Raw genomic sequence first — 18,427 nt, forward strand, 5'->3', positions numbered from 1 at the left:
TGTAAAAAAGCAGTCCTGTCAAACTTTTGACTAGACAATTTAAAGCCACATTTGACTGGAAAGATTACTGAGTAGACAATATACAAATGAGTACAAAGAAAGTAGTATTAGGTGAAGAATGCCCAAATGCTAAGGAGTATGCAGAGTAAAGGATCAGTCAAGAGTTGGGGGAAGGAAGTTAATCAGGGAAGGCTTCTGGGAAGGTAGAGGAGTTTGAGCAGTTTTGAAAGAAATTTTCTTCCCACTCAGCTAACTCCTTTCTCATCTCTTCTTAGCTTTTCTACTTATGTGCAGAAGTTTACCTGCAGACGTACCCTAAGGATTCACGGGGATTAGGAAAAGCTATCTGGGCTATTTTTCTGGAAAAGAACTCGGTAAGATGGGAATGGGCAGTTTTGCCACACCCTTTTGGAACTTTCCTCCCTCAAGAGCAATCTCATGTAATTCCTTTTAAGTAGTAAGAAAAACTTGAGATCATTGATTCTGCAGATATCTATTTTATGCCTGTGCATTTCCTTTTGCTAGGCAGCATCATAATAGCAGAAAAAACACTTTGAATTTTGAATAATTAGACCTGATTTTGAGTCGTAATTCCAGCATTTAGTAACTGTGACTGGGAAAATCATCTAAGTTCTCTGAGCTTCACTATACTCCTATAAAATGGGAACAGCATATTTCACTGGATCAGAGTTGGAAGGGACCTCAGAGGTCATCTCTCATTTCTGTACAAATATCCCTTCTGTACAACAAGTGGTTATCAAGTCTTTGTATGAAGACCTGTAGTGAAGGGCAAATCATTTCTTCCTGTAACAGCCTATTCTGCTATTGAATAGCTTTCAGTTTTGTTAGGAGTTTTTCCTTACATCAAGCCTAAATTTGCCTTTTTGCAGCTCATATCCATTCATTGGCCATACCTCTGCTCTCCGAAGCCAACCAGAACTACTTTAAATCATGTCTTCCATGTGATAGTCTCAGAAGACACCCAGAAAATCCTGCCTTGGTCTTATATTCTCTAAGCTAAACACCCCCATTTCCTTCAGAGGTTGTAACTTCAAGGCTCTTATTATTCTGGTTAGACCTTTCTAGACCTATCCTATTTACCAATATATTTCCTAAATTGTTGTTCCAAAATTTAACATAATATTTCAGATGTAGTTTGACTACATCTGTTTGGGTACAGTATGGATCGTGATCACCTCCTTAGTTGTAAACAATGTGCCAGTGATTGCATTTGCTTTTTTGACTACCATATCACAATCCTGAGAGCTCCCTCTTCTCCCTTCTTCCTCTTTTTACATCACTCAAATACCTTCTGCCACTATATTCTCTTTCACTTCTGTCTCGTATATAAAACTGGCCCTTCTTCCTGCCAAGGCAAACCCCTCTACATGCATAAGTGATCCCATTCCATCCCATATTCTCCAGCAGATTTCTTCCTCTATTATCTCCACTCTCCCGTTTGTCTTATCCTCAGTCTTCTGCTTTCCTACACTCTATAGACATGTCCAGGGCTTCCCTCCCTTGATCTGTCCAATCCTTGTTAGCTGTCATCCCATATCTCTCCTCTCTTTTGTGGCTAAACTCTCTGAGAAGGCAGTCTACAGTCTTCAGTCTCTCCACTTATTTTTCTCTCACTCTTCTTAACTCTCTGTAGTCTGACTTCTGACCTCATCAGTCAACCAAAACTGCTCTCTCCAAAGTTACCAGTGATCTCTTAGTTGCCAAATGCAAGTGCCTTTTCTCAATCCTCATCCTTTTTGACCTCTCTGCAGCCTCTGACACTGTCAAACACATTCTTCTCCCCTGATACTCTCTTCTCTCTAGGTTTTTGTGACACTCTTCTGTCCTGGTTCTCCTCTTTCCTGTCTGACTGTTCCTCCTCAGCCTCCTTTGCTGGATCTTCATCCAGGTCTAGCCTGATAACTAACTGTAGGTGTCCCCTGAGGCTCTGTCTTTGGGCCTTTTCTCTTCTCTGTCTGTACTTTTTCTCTTAAGAGAGACCTTATCAGCTCCCATGAATTCAATTATCATCTCAATCTAGATGATTCTCAGGCCTTTTATATATGGAAAAAAAAGAAGAGTCATTGAGTCATCTTTAAAAAAAAATACCCAGGGACAGCTAGGTGGCACAGTGGATAGAGCACCGGCCCTGGAGTCAGGAGGGCCCAAGTTCAAATTTGGCCTCAGATACATAACACTCACTAACTGTAACTCTGGGCAAGTCATTTAACCCCAATTGCCTCACCAAAAAAAAAAAAAATACCCAGAAGAGAACAGAAAGAAAGCCCCAAAAAAATCACAAACAGGATAGCTTTTGAAAGCTACATGTTAAACTTGTGATATAATGAAAGGGAAAAACAAGCTATACATAATAGAGATTTGCATAAGTGCCTTTTTTGTATTTGTTGAGTTTACAGTAAAAATACATAAATTTTTAAAAATTATTACAAGAAATTATTATCTACTAGGCTTTGGGCTGAGAGGGCCAACAGATATCCAACTCATTGAAGCCCTTTATTAGTAATGGAATGGAAATCGAGAAGCATTTATTAAGTCCTTACTTTGTGTAAAGCATTTTGCAAAATACTAGTAGAAATTGAGATAATCTTGGCTCTGGCGTTTTAATTGGTAGAGGTACCACATCAAGGAATGTTCCAGTTCATGGGAGATTGACCAAATAATGACAAAGCTTTGAGGACCTTTGGAAGTTAATGGCAGGGCAGATGGTCTCTTACTAAGTGGATAGTGGGTCCAAAGATCAGAGTGGAGCAGAGCCCTGAAATCCCTTCAGTAAGATGGGGACCTGGGCATCAGCATCCTGTTGAGAGAGGCCATTCTGTGTCCAGTGAGAATTAAACAATAGAGCAATGAATGTTGAATGAAGAGAGGAAGAGTTGCTCCCCTCAGTGGCAGTAGGTGGTACTCCTCTGTTTTCCAGCTGCCTGTTGACTGGCTGAGGCAGGAGGAGAGGGTTCTTGGGCCACCCATTGGCAGACTGTGACAGAGGAGGAGGAGAGACAGTATGTGATACTTCCATGCCAGAGTAGTGGTTTGTGTCTCAAATTCCTTATCTGTTTCCTCTTTTCTGTCCAAGCATTCTTTAGTATATCTTGATGACAATATAATTTCTGTGATTGCTTCAGTTGATCTTTACCCAAATACTATTCACTGTCCTTAATCCTTTATGGTTCCTTAATTCCCTCATTTAAGTTTTAACTTTTTAATATAAAATATATATATTATTTATATATATATAATATATAATAATTATTAGATATTTAGGGAAATACATGAATGTGGTGTGGTTCACTGTCTTTATTCTGGGGTTAGGGAGCATACCATTTAATAGAATGTGCCTGCAGAATGATGAAATAAAATCGTATAGAATCCTTGATTAGACGATAAAGATTGTTAGAATCTCAAGCTTTGGTATCAGGTAATCTAGATCAGAAGCGTCAGCCTGCCTGAAATGTAATTGAGAAATGTTTAAAAACAATAAATAAAAGTACAGTATGACATGGGTAGTGTTATTCTGTGGTTTCCTAAGTCAATATATAACCCCAAAGGATCTGTTTCCATTTTATTTTGACATCTACGATCTAAACCAACTTGTACTTGAGAAAGAATCCATTCCACAGCATTTAGCCTATATTTGAGGACTTCCATCCAGTGATGGAGAATTTACTGCCTGCTGAAGTGACTTATTCTGCTTTTGGATATCTCTGATTATCATAAAGTTCTTTGTTACATCAAGCTGAAATTTTCATCTCTGCAACTTCTACACATTGCTTCTGTTTGGAGCCAAACAGAATAAATCTAATCATTCTTTCACATGACAGTCTTTATATATACTTAAAGACAACTGTCGTGTTCCCATGTTCTCTCCTCTAAATACATTTGCTCTATCTCTCTGTATGTGTATGTATATGTATGTATGTATATACTCCTTATTCATATAGTTTCAGGTCTCCTCATGGTTTTAAAATGTTCTTCTCCAGATTCCTCCAGTTTATCAGTGTCCTATATATAACATGGCCCCCAGAATTGAACACAGTTCTCCTGATGTGGTTCAACTAGTGCAAAGTATAGCAAAGCTAACACCTTTTTAGTTCTGATTACTGGGCTTCTATTCACACAGCCCAAGTTTGCGTTAGTTTCATTGACTTCATGTCACTCTTGATTCATTTTTAAATAGTTGCATTTTATTATTTTCAGTCAGCAAAAATCTGCTTTCTCTCCCTGTTCTGTCCCAAACCCAAAATCCCCATCCCTATTGAGAGTCAAAGAAGCAAAACTCCTATCACAGAAGTGTCTAATCAAACAAACAAATTTCTGCATTGGCCGTATCCAAAAGGGAACTAAATAAATAAATGTATGTATGTACATATTTATATTTATGTAAATATTTCATTTTATATTCTGTGTATTTCACCTCTCCATCGTGATATGGATAGTTTCTTCATTAGTCCTATCAAGTTGTGATTGATCATTATACTGATCAGAATTCCTAAGTCTTTCAGAATTATCTTTACAGTATTCTTGTCATTGTATAAATTGTTCTTCTGGTTTTGTTCGCTTTACTGTCCATTAGTTCACACAAGTTTTCCCAGGTTTCTCTGAAACCATCTTCTTCATCATTTCTTACAGCACGAGTATTCCATAACATACATATACCATTCCCCAGTTGATGAGCACACACTCAGATTCTCATTCTTTGCCACCTCAGAAAGAACTGGAAATATTTTTGTGCCTCCTTAGTCAAGAGTTTGTTTGCTTAGAACTAATCCCTCACTTCACCTATTCTCTCTCTGATTTCCCTTTTGCCCTTTTCCCTCCTCTTTCCCTCTTGAGTGAAATGTATTTTTGTACCTAATTGTGTGTGCATTCTTACCTCCTTTGACTAGTTCATATTAGAGGTTCATGTGTTAGCTGCTCTCCCCCTTGTTTGTATAGATGTTAACTTGTGCATTCTGATTATGTGAGATAATTTCCCCAACCTTCTTTTCCATTCCTTTTCTCGCCCCATCTTTCCCAATATATTCTTTTTCCCTTCTTTTTCCATTTGTAAGCATTAAGACATAATAGAACTCCCAAGCCTTGCCTAATTAGATTGTCTCTATGATCCCTCATGACAGTAGGGTTCAGAGACGTGTCATCTTGCCATATTAGAGTACAAGCAGTTTTTCCTCATTTTTGTCCCTTATTCTTACTTATCCATATTTACATTTTTATGTTTCTCTTAACTCTGTGTTTGAATTTTAGTCTCTACACAGCTCTGATCTTTTGGAATGCTTCGAAGACCTCTTACTGCATTAAAAATCCACTTTTCCTCCATAGAATTATACCCAGTTTTGCTGGGTGAGTTAATTTTGTTTGTAAGCTTGTGTCCCTTGCCTCCTGGAATATTGTATTTCAGGCTTTCCATTCCTTTATAGTAGTGACTTCTAAATCATGTATGATCCTGACTGTGAATTCTTTCTTTCTGGATACCTCCAGTATTTTTTTCTTTGACTTGGAAACTCTGGATTTGGGCTATTATGTTTTTGAATATTTTCAGCTTAGGGATAATTCCAAGAAGTGACCAGTGGGGGTTCTTCCTGTTTCCATTTTGCCCTCAGGTTTTAAGAGATCTGAGCAGTTAAGGTTTTTGAAATATAATGTCTAGGTACCCTTTTTGGTCATGGTGTTTAGATAGTGCAGTCAATGATTCTTAAATTTTTTCTCTTTGAATTGTTTTCCAGGTCAGTTTTTGCTATGACATAACTTAAATTTTATTTTATTTTATTTTTTCAGTGTTTTGACTTTATCTCATATAGTCATTGGTTCTGTATGGTCTATTCTAAATTTTAGGGAGTTTGTTTCTTGGACAAGGTTTTATATCTCTTGTGCCAAGCTGTTACTTCCCTTTCTGATTCTTTCTTCTATAGCTCTCATTTCTTTTCCATTTTTTCCTTGAGTATTCTCAAGGAGTAATCTATTTCATTGATTAAAAACAATAACTGTTTAAAAAGCTTGCTTCATTTCTTCCAGAAATTCTAATTGAGTTTGTATGCAAACTATATTTTTCTCTCTGGCAATGCTTATAGATGTTTTGGAGTCATTCTTTCCTCCTGGGTCTATGTCTTGATCTTCTCTGCCACAATAATAGCTCTTTACAGTGGGATTTTTGTTGTTGTTGTGCACACATTCTTCCACCCTATTCTTCTCTCTCTCTCTCTCTCTCTCTCTCTCTCTAAGGCAATTGGCGTTAAGTGACTTGCCCAGGGTCACACAGGGTCAAGTGTTTGGTCTGAGGCTGGATTTGAACATAGGTCCTCCTGAGTTCAGGGCCAGTTCTCTGTCCATTGTACCACCTAGCTGCCCCACTTCCACCCTATTTTTGACTTTGGATTTGATATTAGGGCCAATCTCTGCACACTTCTGGAGATAAGGGCTGGGCTGGTCCTTTTGTTACTTTCTTGGGTTATTGAATGTTGTCTTATTACAGGCTCTCAGGGACAGCACAGGCTGAGGACCTGAATGTTTTCTGTGCTTCCAAAGTGGCCTGAACCAGAGTAAAGGCTTGAGCCCCTGGTCTGATTTCTGCATGTTCCTGGTGTGGGTTTGGGTCTGAACAATAGTAGAGTGCTTCTGGACTCATTCTCTATAAACAAACCAGGAAAGTAAACTCTGCTGGTTTAGAGAAACAGAACTGCAAGCTTCCCTCTGGAATAGGAATCCTGCCCTGGCTGTTTCTTTGCAAGCATCGTACTGGGCTAGAAATTGGAACTGAAAACCCTCTTTGCTCCTGGGATCAGAGTCATACTGTCTTGGGCCTGCCATTGCTCAGTACCCATGAATACCATCCCTGGGTAGAGGTCCCCTCCTCCATCTTGGATCTGTGACACTGTACTGGGTAGACCATGACATAAGTGCCTATTGGCACCTATTCTTATAACCTTGCATAAGTTCTTGGTGCCTCTATGGATCAGGAGTAGTGTTCTCTTACATAGCCTTTCCCTTGGTGTTAGATAGCTCTGCCCAGGGCACTCCTAGCCAGACCTTCTTCCTTGGCAGACCTCTCTGATTCCCTTTGCTGACCTGGACTGGAGCAGTTACTCATTGTGACTTTTTTTTAAAGCCATGATTCTATCTGGTACATTCTCTAGATCTATTTGGAGGGTTTGGGGATGTGGGAGAGTTTCTGTACTTTCTTGCTACTCCTGCATCTTGGTTCTGCCTCTCTATTGACTCATATCAAGTTTGTAATTCACCAAAACTCCCCAGATCATTTTTCATAGAAACTAGATAAGTCCTTTTAAATAGCTCACTTTTTTCTTCCTCATCAAAACTGTTTGGTTTTGTCATCAGAATTTAATGAAAGCATCCCATTCCTGTTGAATAAATTCCCTGTGTAGGATCTTTGTCTCCTTTTAATTCTTTGAAGTTCATTGTCTCAATTCTGGAGTGAATGTCAAACAATGTCTGACTTTCCCTTCCTTATCCATCACAAAATGTAAGATCAGGGGATCACTTCTTCTCAAGTTCCCCTTCCTTTCTATCACAGCAAATAGTTTTCCTTTATGTTCCCTGATACTACTCTTATCACCTACTTTGATTTTAGCAGGGAGAGAGACATCTGGGTTTGAGCCTTAGCTCCATTACTCACTAATTGACCTTGGGAAGCTCACCTAATATTTCTGAGCTTCAGTTGGCAGCCAGAGTGCCCCTGTGCCCTTGGACAGGCTGTCCTCATGCTTTGAATACTGTCCCTCTTTAGTTCCACTTCTTCCCAAGATTGTCAAACAGGAATCATAATACTTTTCCCTACCTGATAGGATTGTTGCAAGGATCAAATAAGATTATATATATGAAACATTTTGGAAAGTTTTAAAAATGCAAGATATTATTGTTATTAGTTATTAGTAATTGTTATTAGCAGTAGTTGAAGCTGAGATAAAATTTAGGTAAGTTTAAAAGGAAATATTAACAGTTCTTTTAGGTCTCTCAGGGTATGTGGCCTGATCATATTTCCTCTTTTTTTTTCAGCCCTTAAGAGTGAAGATCCCTGAAGCATTACAGGCTGAGATTGGTAAGTCATCCAATCTTAAATTTCCCTCCTTCCCTCCGTCCTATATGAGACAAGCCTTGACCTGGTCTCTATAGAGAAGCACAGCATTTAGATGAGATACAGTCCCTGGCCTCTGGAAGTTTAAGGTTTAATAGAGGTATTAGAACGTATATGAAAGTAACTTAAGAACACATACAAAGCAGTATTTTAGTAATGGTAAATGGTTTCATTGTTAGTGTCTGTTCGCTTCAATTTAACAAGCATTTGTTATGGACCTGGTATGTGCTCGGCACTGTGCTCAGTGCTGGAGCTTACATTCTGTTGTGGGAAAATAACATGTAAACAGTAAGTACAGAATTAGGGGTAGGAACTTGACCTATGATTTCATTGAAGAAGTTCCCTCTACCAGAACTGTAGTCTTAGAGAGTTGCCTGGAGCATTGGGAAGGGTCACACAGCCGGAGTGTATCAGAGGTAAGGCTGGCATCCAGCTGGCTTTGAGGCCAGTTCTATCTACTAGGCCCTACTGCCTTTTGTATAATACAGAATTTTATAAAATGAATACAAAGTAGCTCAGGGAGACAAGACAAACACTAACAACTAGAAGACATCTGGAAGGAGGTGGTGCTTGATCTGAGCCTTGAAGTAAGCCATGAAGAGGTGGTACTAAGGAGTGGGGGGACAACCTATACCAAGAAACGGAATGTCATGTACAGGGAATAGTAAGTATGCCATTTTGGCTGGAATGTAGGAGTGTATAAGGGGAAATAATATAAAATCAGTCAGGAAAAATAAATTGGAGCCAGATTGTGAAAGTTTTAATACCAATCAATCAGTAAACATTTACTGATTACCTCCCACATGCTAGACACTGTATCAGACATGGGGTATATAAAAACAAAAGTGAGAATACCCCTTGGCTTCAAGGAGCTTAAGGTCTATCAGGAAGAGATAACATGTACAAATCTAGGTAAATACAAAATGGTTATAAGGTATGTTTGGGGCAAACCATTCCTCTTTTTTGAGGGGGATCAAGAAAGACTTGTTAGAAATGAGGATTCTGAGACAGGAGCGAGTACATTTAGTATGAGGTGGGAAGGGCGGGGGCTGTTCAAGGATGTGAGATGTAGATCTGTGTATGAGGAATGGTGAGAAGGCCAGTTTGACTGGAATCACGCTGTGCATGAAGGGGAGTAATGTTCAGTAAGTCTGGAAAGGAATATTGGGGCCTTGTTTTGAATGGCTTTAAATGTCAAACAGTTTATATAGTATCCTAGAAATAATGGGGAACCATGAATGCTTTTTGGGTAGGAGAGTGGTGTAGTCAGAACTGTGCTTTAGGAATGTCAACCTATATGGAGGATGAACTTGATAAGGGGAGAGACTGCAGTAGAGGGGACCAGGTAGGAAGCTATTATCCAAACCAAGAGGTGATGAGAGCCAGAACTGGGATTGTGGTCCTATGAGTCGAAAGAAGAATACAGTTGTGAGACATATTGTAGAGGTTGAATCGACAAAATGTAGGTGAGGTAGAATGAAGGGTAGCTCTTAATTTAAGATTGCAAACCTGGAGGAGATGTGGAGGATCAGTGAAGACGATAGAGGAAGGAGGTAGTATGGTAGAGCAGACGGACCTGGGAGAGGGGGGAGGAAGCTTTTGCCACTAATTTACTGTATAACTTTGGGCAAGTCATTTGTCTCTGGGTTTAGTTTCCTTATCTGTGGGGAGACGGCACAACACAAGAACACTGCACATGGAGTTAAAGGGTCTGTGTTTGAGCTTGGCTTCAGTACTTCATATGTATGTAATAGTGAGACAGTCATTTTTCCTCTGTGAGTTGGTTTTCTCATCTGCAAGATGAGAATAATCTTACAAGACTGGAAAGGTAAGAAAGGGTCAGGTTACACAGGGTTTTAAAAGCCAAACAGACAGTTTTCTATTTGATCTTGGAAGTGAGAGGGAGATACTAGAATTTTTTGAATGGAAAGGTGACATACTCTGACCTGGGCTTTGGGAAGATCGTTTTGATGGCTGAATGGTGAATGGATTGGAGTAGAGAAAGACTTGAGGCAGAGAATCCAACCAGAAGGTTAATTGTAGTAGTCCAGATGTGAGATAATAAGAGTCTGCACCAGAGTGGTGGCAGTGTAGGGAGAAAAGGGACATATGCAAGAGATATTATGAAGGTAAAATCAACAAGCCATGGAAACAGATTGGATATGGGAGAATGAGAGAGGGAGGAGTGTGGAAACAGATTGGATTTGGAAGAATGAGAAAGGGAGGAGTTGAGGACAACATCTAAGTTGTATGCCTGGGAAGCTGGTTTCCTCAGTAATAGGGAAGTTTGGGGGTAAAAGGAGAAGAATGAATTCAGTTTTGTGCATACTGAACTTAAGGTATCCACAGGACTTCCATTTCGAGATGTCTACTTGACAGTTGGAGATGAGAATGGACAGTTGGAGATGAGAATGGAGGTCAGCACAGAGGTTAAGGCTGGATAAACAGACCTGTGAATCATCTAGATTGAGATGATAATTGAATTCATGGTTGCTGATAAGGTCTCCAAGTGAAAAAGTACAGAGGGAGAAGAGAAATGGCCCAGAGACAGAGCCTCAGGGGATACCTACAGTTAGTTATCAGGCTAAACCTGGATGAAGATCCAGCAAAGGAGGCTGAGGAGGAACAGTCAGACAGGAAAGAGGAGAACCAGGACAGAAGAGTGTCACAAAAACCTAGAGAGAAGAGAGTATCAGGGGAGAAGAATGTGTTTGACAGTGTCAGAGGCTGCAGAGAGGTCAAAAAGGATGAGGATTGAGAAAAGGCACTTGCATTTGGCAACTAAGAGATCACTGGTAACTTTGGAGAGAGCAGTTTTGGTTGACTGATGAGGTCAGAAGTCAGACTACAGAGAGTTAAGAAGAGTGAGAGAAAAATAAGTGGAGAGACTGAAGACTGTAGACTGCCTTCTCAGAGAGTTTAGCCACAAAAGAGTGGAGAGATATGGGATGACAGCTAACAAGGATTGGACAGGTCAAGGGAGGGAAGCCCTGGACGTGTCTATAGGGTGTAGGGAAGCAGGAGACTGAAGATAAGACAAATAGGAGAGTGGAGGTAATAGAGGAAGAAATCTGCTGGAGAATATGGGATGGAATGGGATCACTTATGCATGTAGAGGGGTTTGCCTTGGCAGGAAGAAGGGCCAGTTTTATATACGAGACAGAAGTGAAAGAGAATATAGTGGCAGAAGGCATTTGAGTGATGTAAAAAGAAGAAGAAGGGAGAAGAGGAAATTCTCAGCAAATAGCCTCAGATTTTTGTCTACCTTTCTTATCCTTTCTAGAGCTTTGCCTAGGAGATAGATGAGTCTCTTAAGGGCTTGGACTAGTTGTCTCTGGGAACTTGGCCATGCAAGTAGGGGAATAGCACTTGGCTTCTGGTAAGAGGATTTAGGCTGCCCTCTCAGTGGAAAGTAGATTTTCCAGAAATCCTCCCCATTCTTATATTTGGGACCTGGATGCACAGGCTCTGTTTTTTGATCTAGGAATGACCCAGCATGTCCAAGCCTCAGTTTACCCTAGGTAAGGTGAGGTGGGAAATAGGTTAGGAAGATCCATACATAGTTTGAGGTCTCTAAGAGTCATTAATGTCTTTGTCATCTTCTGTATCCTCTCACTGGCAGATTTGCGCCTGCGCAACAATGAGGATATACGTAGTGCATTGTCTGAGGCCCAAGAAGCAGCTATGCCCGAGATCCAGGAACAGATCCAGGACTACAGGTGTGACAGCCTTTCCTTCAGGGCCAGGAAGAGGTTGGGTGTTGTTTAACAGGGTCAAGTATTGGCCAGCACAGATCCAATAGAGGAGAGTGAGCCAGAGGGTCGGTAGAGGCTACTGAGTTTTTCAGTCTCCCTTTGACCTTCCCTTCAGATTTGCTTAAATGAATTTTTTTGGCCTTCCTCATTTTTCTTGTTTCTCTGATGATCTGTCTGTTACTGTTTCTGATTTTCTGTTTCTGAGTGGCTCTGTTGTTATGTGTACATGTCTTTGTCTCTCTTCCTCTCCCTCTCCTTCTGCTGTTGTATCTTCCTTTGGTAGGACAAAGCGAACCATGGGTCTGGGCAGTCTCTATGGTGAAAATGACCTTCTGGACTTGGATGGGGACCCCCAGCGGGAGCGACAAATTGCTGAGAGACAGTTGGCTGCTCTTGGAGACATCCTGTGAGTGCCTGGACCCTCATATCAGAAAGTTTAGCTGAATGTCTAGAATACCTGGGCCTTTTCCTAACCCCTTCTGTACTAACTTTTTTAGCCTTCTCACTAGATTCAGTTCTTCCCTCTTAAAGAGGGGGAAATAAGTCCCCTTTCTCTGTTCTTTTAGAAAGGCAGGATTTTTTGAATGGGCTGCAAGAATTTTTAAAGGAATCACAAAGTATGGAGCTTACAAAGTTAACCAACAGCTTTTTAGCAGTAGTGACAAATTGTAGGCTTCAGAAATAGAGGAAATAAGCTTTCCCCTGTTTCCTTCCTACCTAGCCTCTTCCACTATTCTTTGCCTTTTGGGAAGGGTCTCAGAATGATGCCATAAACCCCAAGTCATAATGTGTGATACACTTAATGGTGATAAGCCAGAGCTAAGCTACGAAATGATATTCCTTCCTAGGAGTAATGCCTTCCTCTTTTCCCTCCATTCTCCTCCCCTCCACCCCCACCCCTCTCCCCTGGTGTTTGCTTCAGAAAGCAGATGGACCTGTCTTAAGAGAAATTGAACCATTTTTAATAATCTTGGCCGGAAAACTAAACTAAGTTTATTAAGTAGTTTCCGGAGCAGCTGCTGCTTACTATATCTGTCCAGCTCCATTTCCCAAAGCAATATAGACTCCTGTGATGTAAGTCCCAACATCAGAGTCCTCTGTGGGTGGTGATAAGTTATCCTGGACCAAACTTTGCCATTAGCTAACTCTAACCTTGAGCAAGTCATTTAATTTTTCTCTGAACCTTAGTTTCCTCATTTGTAAAATGAATGGGTTGGAGTAAATGTTTTCTAAGGTCCTTTCTAGCCCTAAAATCCTGTGGACATTCACTGTGAACTTTAGCAAGGAATTTTACCTTGTTTTTACTTTTTGTCAAATGGATAAATTACCTTAGCCTTTTCCACCTATGAAGAAAGAATCTAATAGATCATATTTTAGGAAATACTTTGAGATCACGGCTATCATAGAACTAAATGGAACAAATTAAGCTACTCATTTATGGTAGTGGCACTTTGGCCTTTGCCAATTTAAATAGCCCTCTTTCAATCAAGTCTGAAAATTTTTTTCTAACCCATCTCTTTTAACTGCAATTTTAGCTCAGTTCTTTTTCTGGTCCTTAGTGAAGATGGAAAAGAGCATTTTCTTCCCTAATAACTCATTAGTAGCTTAGACATACAAAATTGCCCTGCAAAAGACTTCCACTGTATTCTCTCCTCCTTTAGCTAGGGTGGTAGAAGCATCATGATCGTCTTCCAGTATTTATTGAGTGCCTCCAAGGCATGAGAATTCTCACCCCCTGAGCCCCAAGCTGTCTCCATCACCATGATTCTGATCTTCCTATCAAAATGATTCCCTCCCCGTCCTCTCTATCCTCCGCCTTTCTCTCAAGAAGAAACTTGCCCTCCTTTCAGTTGCTGAACATAGACCAGCATTGCCTTGCTGCCTGAGTTATCTTTCTTTCATTTCTCTCCTTGCAGGTCCAAGTACGAGGAAGATCGGAGGTAAGTAAGTATGTAGCATTCTCTGTTTGCATTCTCCAGATGTTGCCCTTCAGTTATGTCTTGGGGTTAAAGGGCAGTTGGTTTTGAACATCTTTTTTGCCTCTTTCCAGGTTGCTTGTCTGTGGGTAAAAGTTACCAAAAATCCAAGGCTGTTCAGTATCTCAGTTTAAATCCTAAATGACCTTCATGGTCATAAAGGTTGGAGGGGTCACCTATGTCTTTTTTTGCCTAGGGATTAAATCTGTCCAGCTCTAAAACTCAGTGTTCTTTTATCTAATCTTCCTTTCGTGGTTCCAGAGAGCTCTGTACTTTCTACCCTGCCCCACTTCTATTTCGTTGAAAGGCAAATATGTTAATGATAATAAAAGTCAACTCTTAGTTGTCTGAATTAATGGAGGGAGAAGTCAGTATTAATTAAAAGACAACAATCATATCTACTTTGGAAATAGGCTTTTTTTTGTTTTGTTTTGTTTTGCACTAAAGCTGATTTTGTTTTTTCTTAGGATAGTGAGAATGTGAATTTTCCTTCCTTGTGCCATATTTATTAAGGAGGGAATGAATGTGTGTAGTCAAGGAATACAAATTCATTTTGCTCCCATGGAAGCAGCAATGTGCTGGAGGAAAAGAGGAAGCCAGTCTGAGATAAAATATTTGCTGCTGATAGTATACATAGTGTTGGAAGTTCACCTGCAGATTATTGAGACTTGACTTTAACCTCAGAACTATGAAAAGTTTCATCTGCCAACAGCTTTTCTAACAGCTCTTTATGTTTCAGTGCCAGGGTTAGGGGAGAACTGGGATCTCCTAGTAACTGGTCTGGCCTCTGACCATAACTGAAACAAGCACCCTGATCAAGCGTCAGACCTCATGCTTTCCCTCAAATTCCGTTGTTCCTTTGTTCTAAAACTGACATTTGTAGCATGGGGTTGAGGGGTGGGAGGAGACTATTAATAACTCCTTCTATTGAAGTCTCTGGTGAAGGTCGTTAAAGGAAAGACTGGATGACCACTTGTTGGACATCATAGTTTTAGAAGGTGCTTCTCATTCAGGGACAGTTTGGAATAGGTGACCTCTGAGGTCCCTTCTAACTCTCAAATTCTGTGAAAGCTATAGGAATTCGTATTGATTTAGCTTCCCTCCATTCATCTGGAGAAGTTGTATGCTATTCTGCCTTAAGAAAGATAAGATTATGACTCCATTTGCAGGTTTTTTTCATATTCACCATTCCCAAGGGAGCCTTCTGAGGTTCTGTGTCCCAAGGCAGAACAAAGACCCTGACCTTACCATGTGCTGTTGACAAACCAGATGAGCCAGAAGTCAGTTTTGAGACCAAAAGTCCTTGACCATCCTCTCTTTTGCAGTGTTTCAATGGACTTTGCTCTCAACACCTATATGAGCCATGCTGGGATCCGACTTCGAGAAGCACGGCCCTCCACAGCAGAGAAGTCCCAGGCCATCCCTGACAAGGACAAGTGGCTGCCCTTTTTCCCTAAGACTAAGAAGGTGACTTCACTGCTCCTGGGCAGTGGTCTTTTAGGCAGTGTGTAAACAGGCATTTATTCTTTTTATTAAATAGTATTCTGTTTTCTCCAATTACATGTTAAGACAATTTTTAATATGTCATTTTTTATATAGAATTTTGAGTTCCAAATTTTCTCCCTCCTTCCTTCACCTTCCCCCCCCCCGGCACCCCAAGACAGTAAGCAATTTGATATAGGTTATATATGTAGAATCATGTAAAACATATTTCTATGGTAGTCATGTTTTGAAAGAAGAAACAGGCCAAAAGAAAAAAAAACCATGAAAAAAAAAGTGAAAATAGTATGTTTACATCTGTATTCAGACTCCATTAGTCCTTTCTCTGGATGTGGATAGGATTTTCCAACATGATTCCTTTGGAATTGTCTTGGATCATTGTATTGCTGAGAAGAGCTAAGTCAGTCATGGTTGATCATCACACAGTGTTGCTGATACTGTGTACAGTGTTTTCCTGATTCTGGTCACTTTGCATCAGTGCATGTCTTCCCAGGTTTCTCGGAAATCATCCTCGTCGTTGTTTCTTGTAGCATAGTAGTATTCCATTACATTTATATACCACAACTTGTTCAGCCATTTTCCAGTTGATGGGCATCCTCTCAATGCTTTGCCACCACAAAAAGAGCTGCTGTATTTTTGTGGGTCCCTTTTCCTTTTTTATGATCTCTTTGGGTTGCAGACCTAATAGTGGTGTTGCTGGATCAAACAGCACACACAGTTTGGTTGCCCTTTGGCCATAATTTCAAATTGCTCGGCAGAACGTTTGGATCAGTTCACAACTCCACCAGCAGGGCCTCAGTGTCCCAATTTTCCTGCATTTCCTCCAACATTTTCATTTTCATTTTCTGTCATACTAGCCTATCTGATAGGTGTGGGGTGGTACCTCAGAGTTGTTTTAATTTGTGTTTCTCAAATCAAAAGTGATTTGGAGCATTTTTTCATATAACTGTAGATAGCTTTGATTTCTTCATCTGAAAACTGAATAGGCATTTATTCTGTACCTACTCTGCACTAGACGTTAGGAATACAAAGGCAGCAATGGAATTGTTTCTTTATCATTGCCCTCAGAGCTTACATTCTATTGAGTTAGATACCATGGCCCTGCAGAAGCATATACAGTGCCACAGGGATTTTTGGTTTGCTTCACGTATGTGTTGGTTTTTTGTGTTTTTTTTTTTAAAACCAGACCTATGATTTCATTGGTGTAGGGAGTTCTTGGTAAGGATTTTCCTCTTCCATTGTAGATGGTCACTATCTGTGCTAGTTAGGGTCTTACAGAGTTCTTGAAGCAGTGAGAGATAAAGTGCAGGTTAGGGAAGGCTTCACACAGAAGATGGTCCTTCTCAGCTGAGCTTCTAAGGAAACTAGGGGTTCTAGCAGGCAGAGGTGATGAGGGAGCGCATGGAGTGCATTTCAGGCATGGAGATCAGCCTGGGCAAAGACACAGAGACAGGAAACGAGAAACAACTAGGAGGCCAGCTTGGCTGGATTAGCCTGCATAAAAGGCAATGATAATATAATCAGGTTAGAAATAAAAAGGTAGACTGGAGCCAGTTTGTGAAGTCAGTCAACAACCATTTTTTAAGCACATATTATCTTGTGTGCACTGTGCTAAGTGCTAGGGATATGGAGTAACTTAAAAACCTCTTTAAAGGAGTTCACAGTTTAATAGAGACAATGTGCAAACAACTATGTACAAACAAATAAGATATGTAGAAGACAAAATGGAGATATCTTTAAGGGGAGACACTAAGATTAAGGATTTGGAAAAAGGCTTCTTTTAGAAGGTAGGACTTTAGTCAAAACATGAAGGAAGCCGAGATGAGGGAAGAGAGTTTCAGGCATGAGGCATCAAAAGTGTACTGAGTTAGGAGAGCAAGTGTTTTGTTTAAGGAACAGGAAAGATGCCAGTATGACTAGGTCAGAGTATGTAGAAAGAAGCAAATAAAGTGATAGAATACTGGAAAGGTAGGAATGGTTGATTTATGAAGGACTGTGAACAACAAACAGGATATATTTGGTATCAAAATTGACAGCTACTGGAATTTTTGAATAGGGGAGAGGTAGTATAGTCAAACCTGTGCTTCAGGAATATCATTTTGACAACGGAAGGGAGGATGGACTGGGGTGGAGAGAAACTTGAGGCAGACAGTTCAATCAGAAGTCTGTTTGCAATAGTCCAGGTGTGAGGTAACAAGGGTCTGCATCAGAGTAGTGGCATACCAGTGGAGAGAGAGAATTTCAGTGAGTTGTGTCGCAAAGGTGAAATCAGTAGGCCTTCATAACTGATTGCATGTGGAGAATGAGAAAGAGTGAAGAGTTCAGGATGATACCTAGGTTGTAAGCCAGGGAACTTCAGAAAGGAAAGGGTTTAGGCAAAGGGGTGGGGAACCTGCGGCCTCAAGGCCACATGTGGCACTATAGGTCCTCAAGTGCGGCCCTTTGACTGAATCCAAACTTCATAGAACAAATCCCCTCTGTTGGTGAAGTTTGGATTCAGTCATAGGGCCACACTTGAGGACCTAGACACATGTGTCCCTGAAGCTGCAGATTTCCCCATTCCTGGTTTAGGAGAAAAGAGAATAAGTTCAGTTTTAGACATGTCTATGGAATTTCCATTTTGAGGTGTCTGAAAAGGCATTTGGAGATGAAAGGCTAGAGCTCAGAGAAAAGTTAGGGCAGGATGAGTAGATCTGAGAATTATTTGCATAATGATGAGAAATTGAATCTGTGGGTGCTGATGAGTTCATCAAGTGCAATAATATAGAGGGAGAAGGGAAGGGGACCCAGGACAGAGCCTTGGGGGTATCCACGATTAGGGGGCAGGACCTGGATGAAGATCTAACAAAGGAGACTGAGAAAAATTTTAAATCCCAAACAAAGTTTGCATTTCATTGTAGAGGTAATACTGAACTTTATTGAGTCTGAAAATGGAATGCTTTATAGAGTATCACCATGGCAAATGTGTTGGGGATGGATTAGAAGTGGGGAGGGATTTAAGGCAAGGAGACCAATCAGAAGGCTTATTGCAGTTGTCTGGGAGAAAAGTGATAAAACCAGGAATGGCATAGTGGCCATGTATACAAAAA

The 18,427-nt window shown here is 40.4% G+C and overlaps 1 protein-coding gene across 5 annotated transcripts in view; it reads left to right on the forward strand.

Moving 5' to 3' along the window:
* ARHGEF11 (Rho guanine nucleotide exchange factor 11) overlaps window positions 1-18,427 on the forward strand; it is a 154,949-nt gene that overhangs the window by 109,219 nt on the left and 27,303 nt on the right. For all 5 annotated transcript variants that reach the window (XM_027870992.1, XM_027870996.1, XM_027870994.1 and 2 more), the window contains 6 exons: window positions 276-374; window positions 8,029-8,071; window positions 11,730-11,826; window positions 12,146-12,268; window positions 13,779-13,802; window positions 15,164-15,305. In XM_027870992.1, the coding sequence (XP_027726793.1) occupies window positions 276-374; window positions 8,029-8,071; window positions 11,730-11,826; window positions 12,146-12,268; window positions 13,779-13,802; window positions 15,164-15,305 (528 nt within the window). The remainder of the gene's footprint in view (window positions 1-275; window positions 375-8,028; window positions 8,072-11,729; window positions 11,827-12,145; window positions 12,269-13,778; window positions 13,803-15,163; window positions 15,306-18,427) is intronic.

Source organism: Vombatus ursinus, unplaced genomic scaffold (assembly GCF_900497805.2).
Source record: "Vombatus ursinus unplaced genomic scaffold, bare-nosed wombat genome assembly UNPS02014798.1, whole genome shotgun sequence".
Classification (NCBI taxonomy): Eukaryota; Metazoa; Chordata; class Mammalia; order Diprotodontia; family Vombatidae; genus Vombatus; species Vombatus ursinus.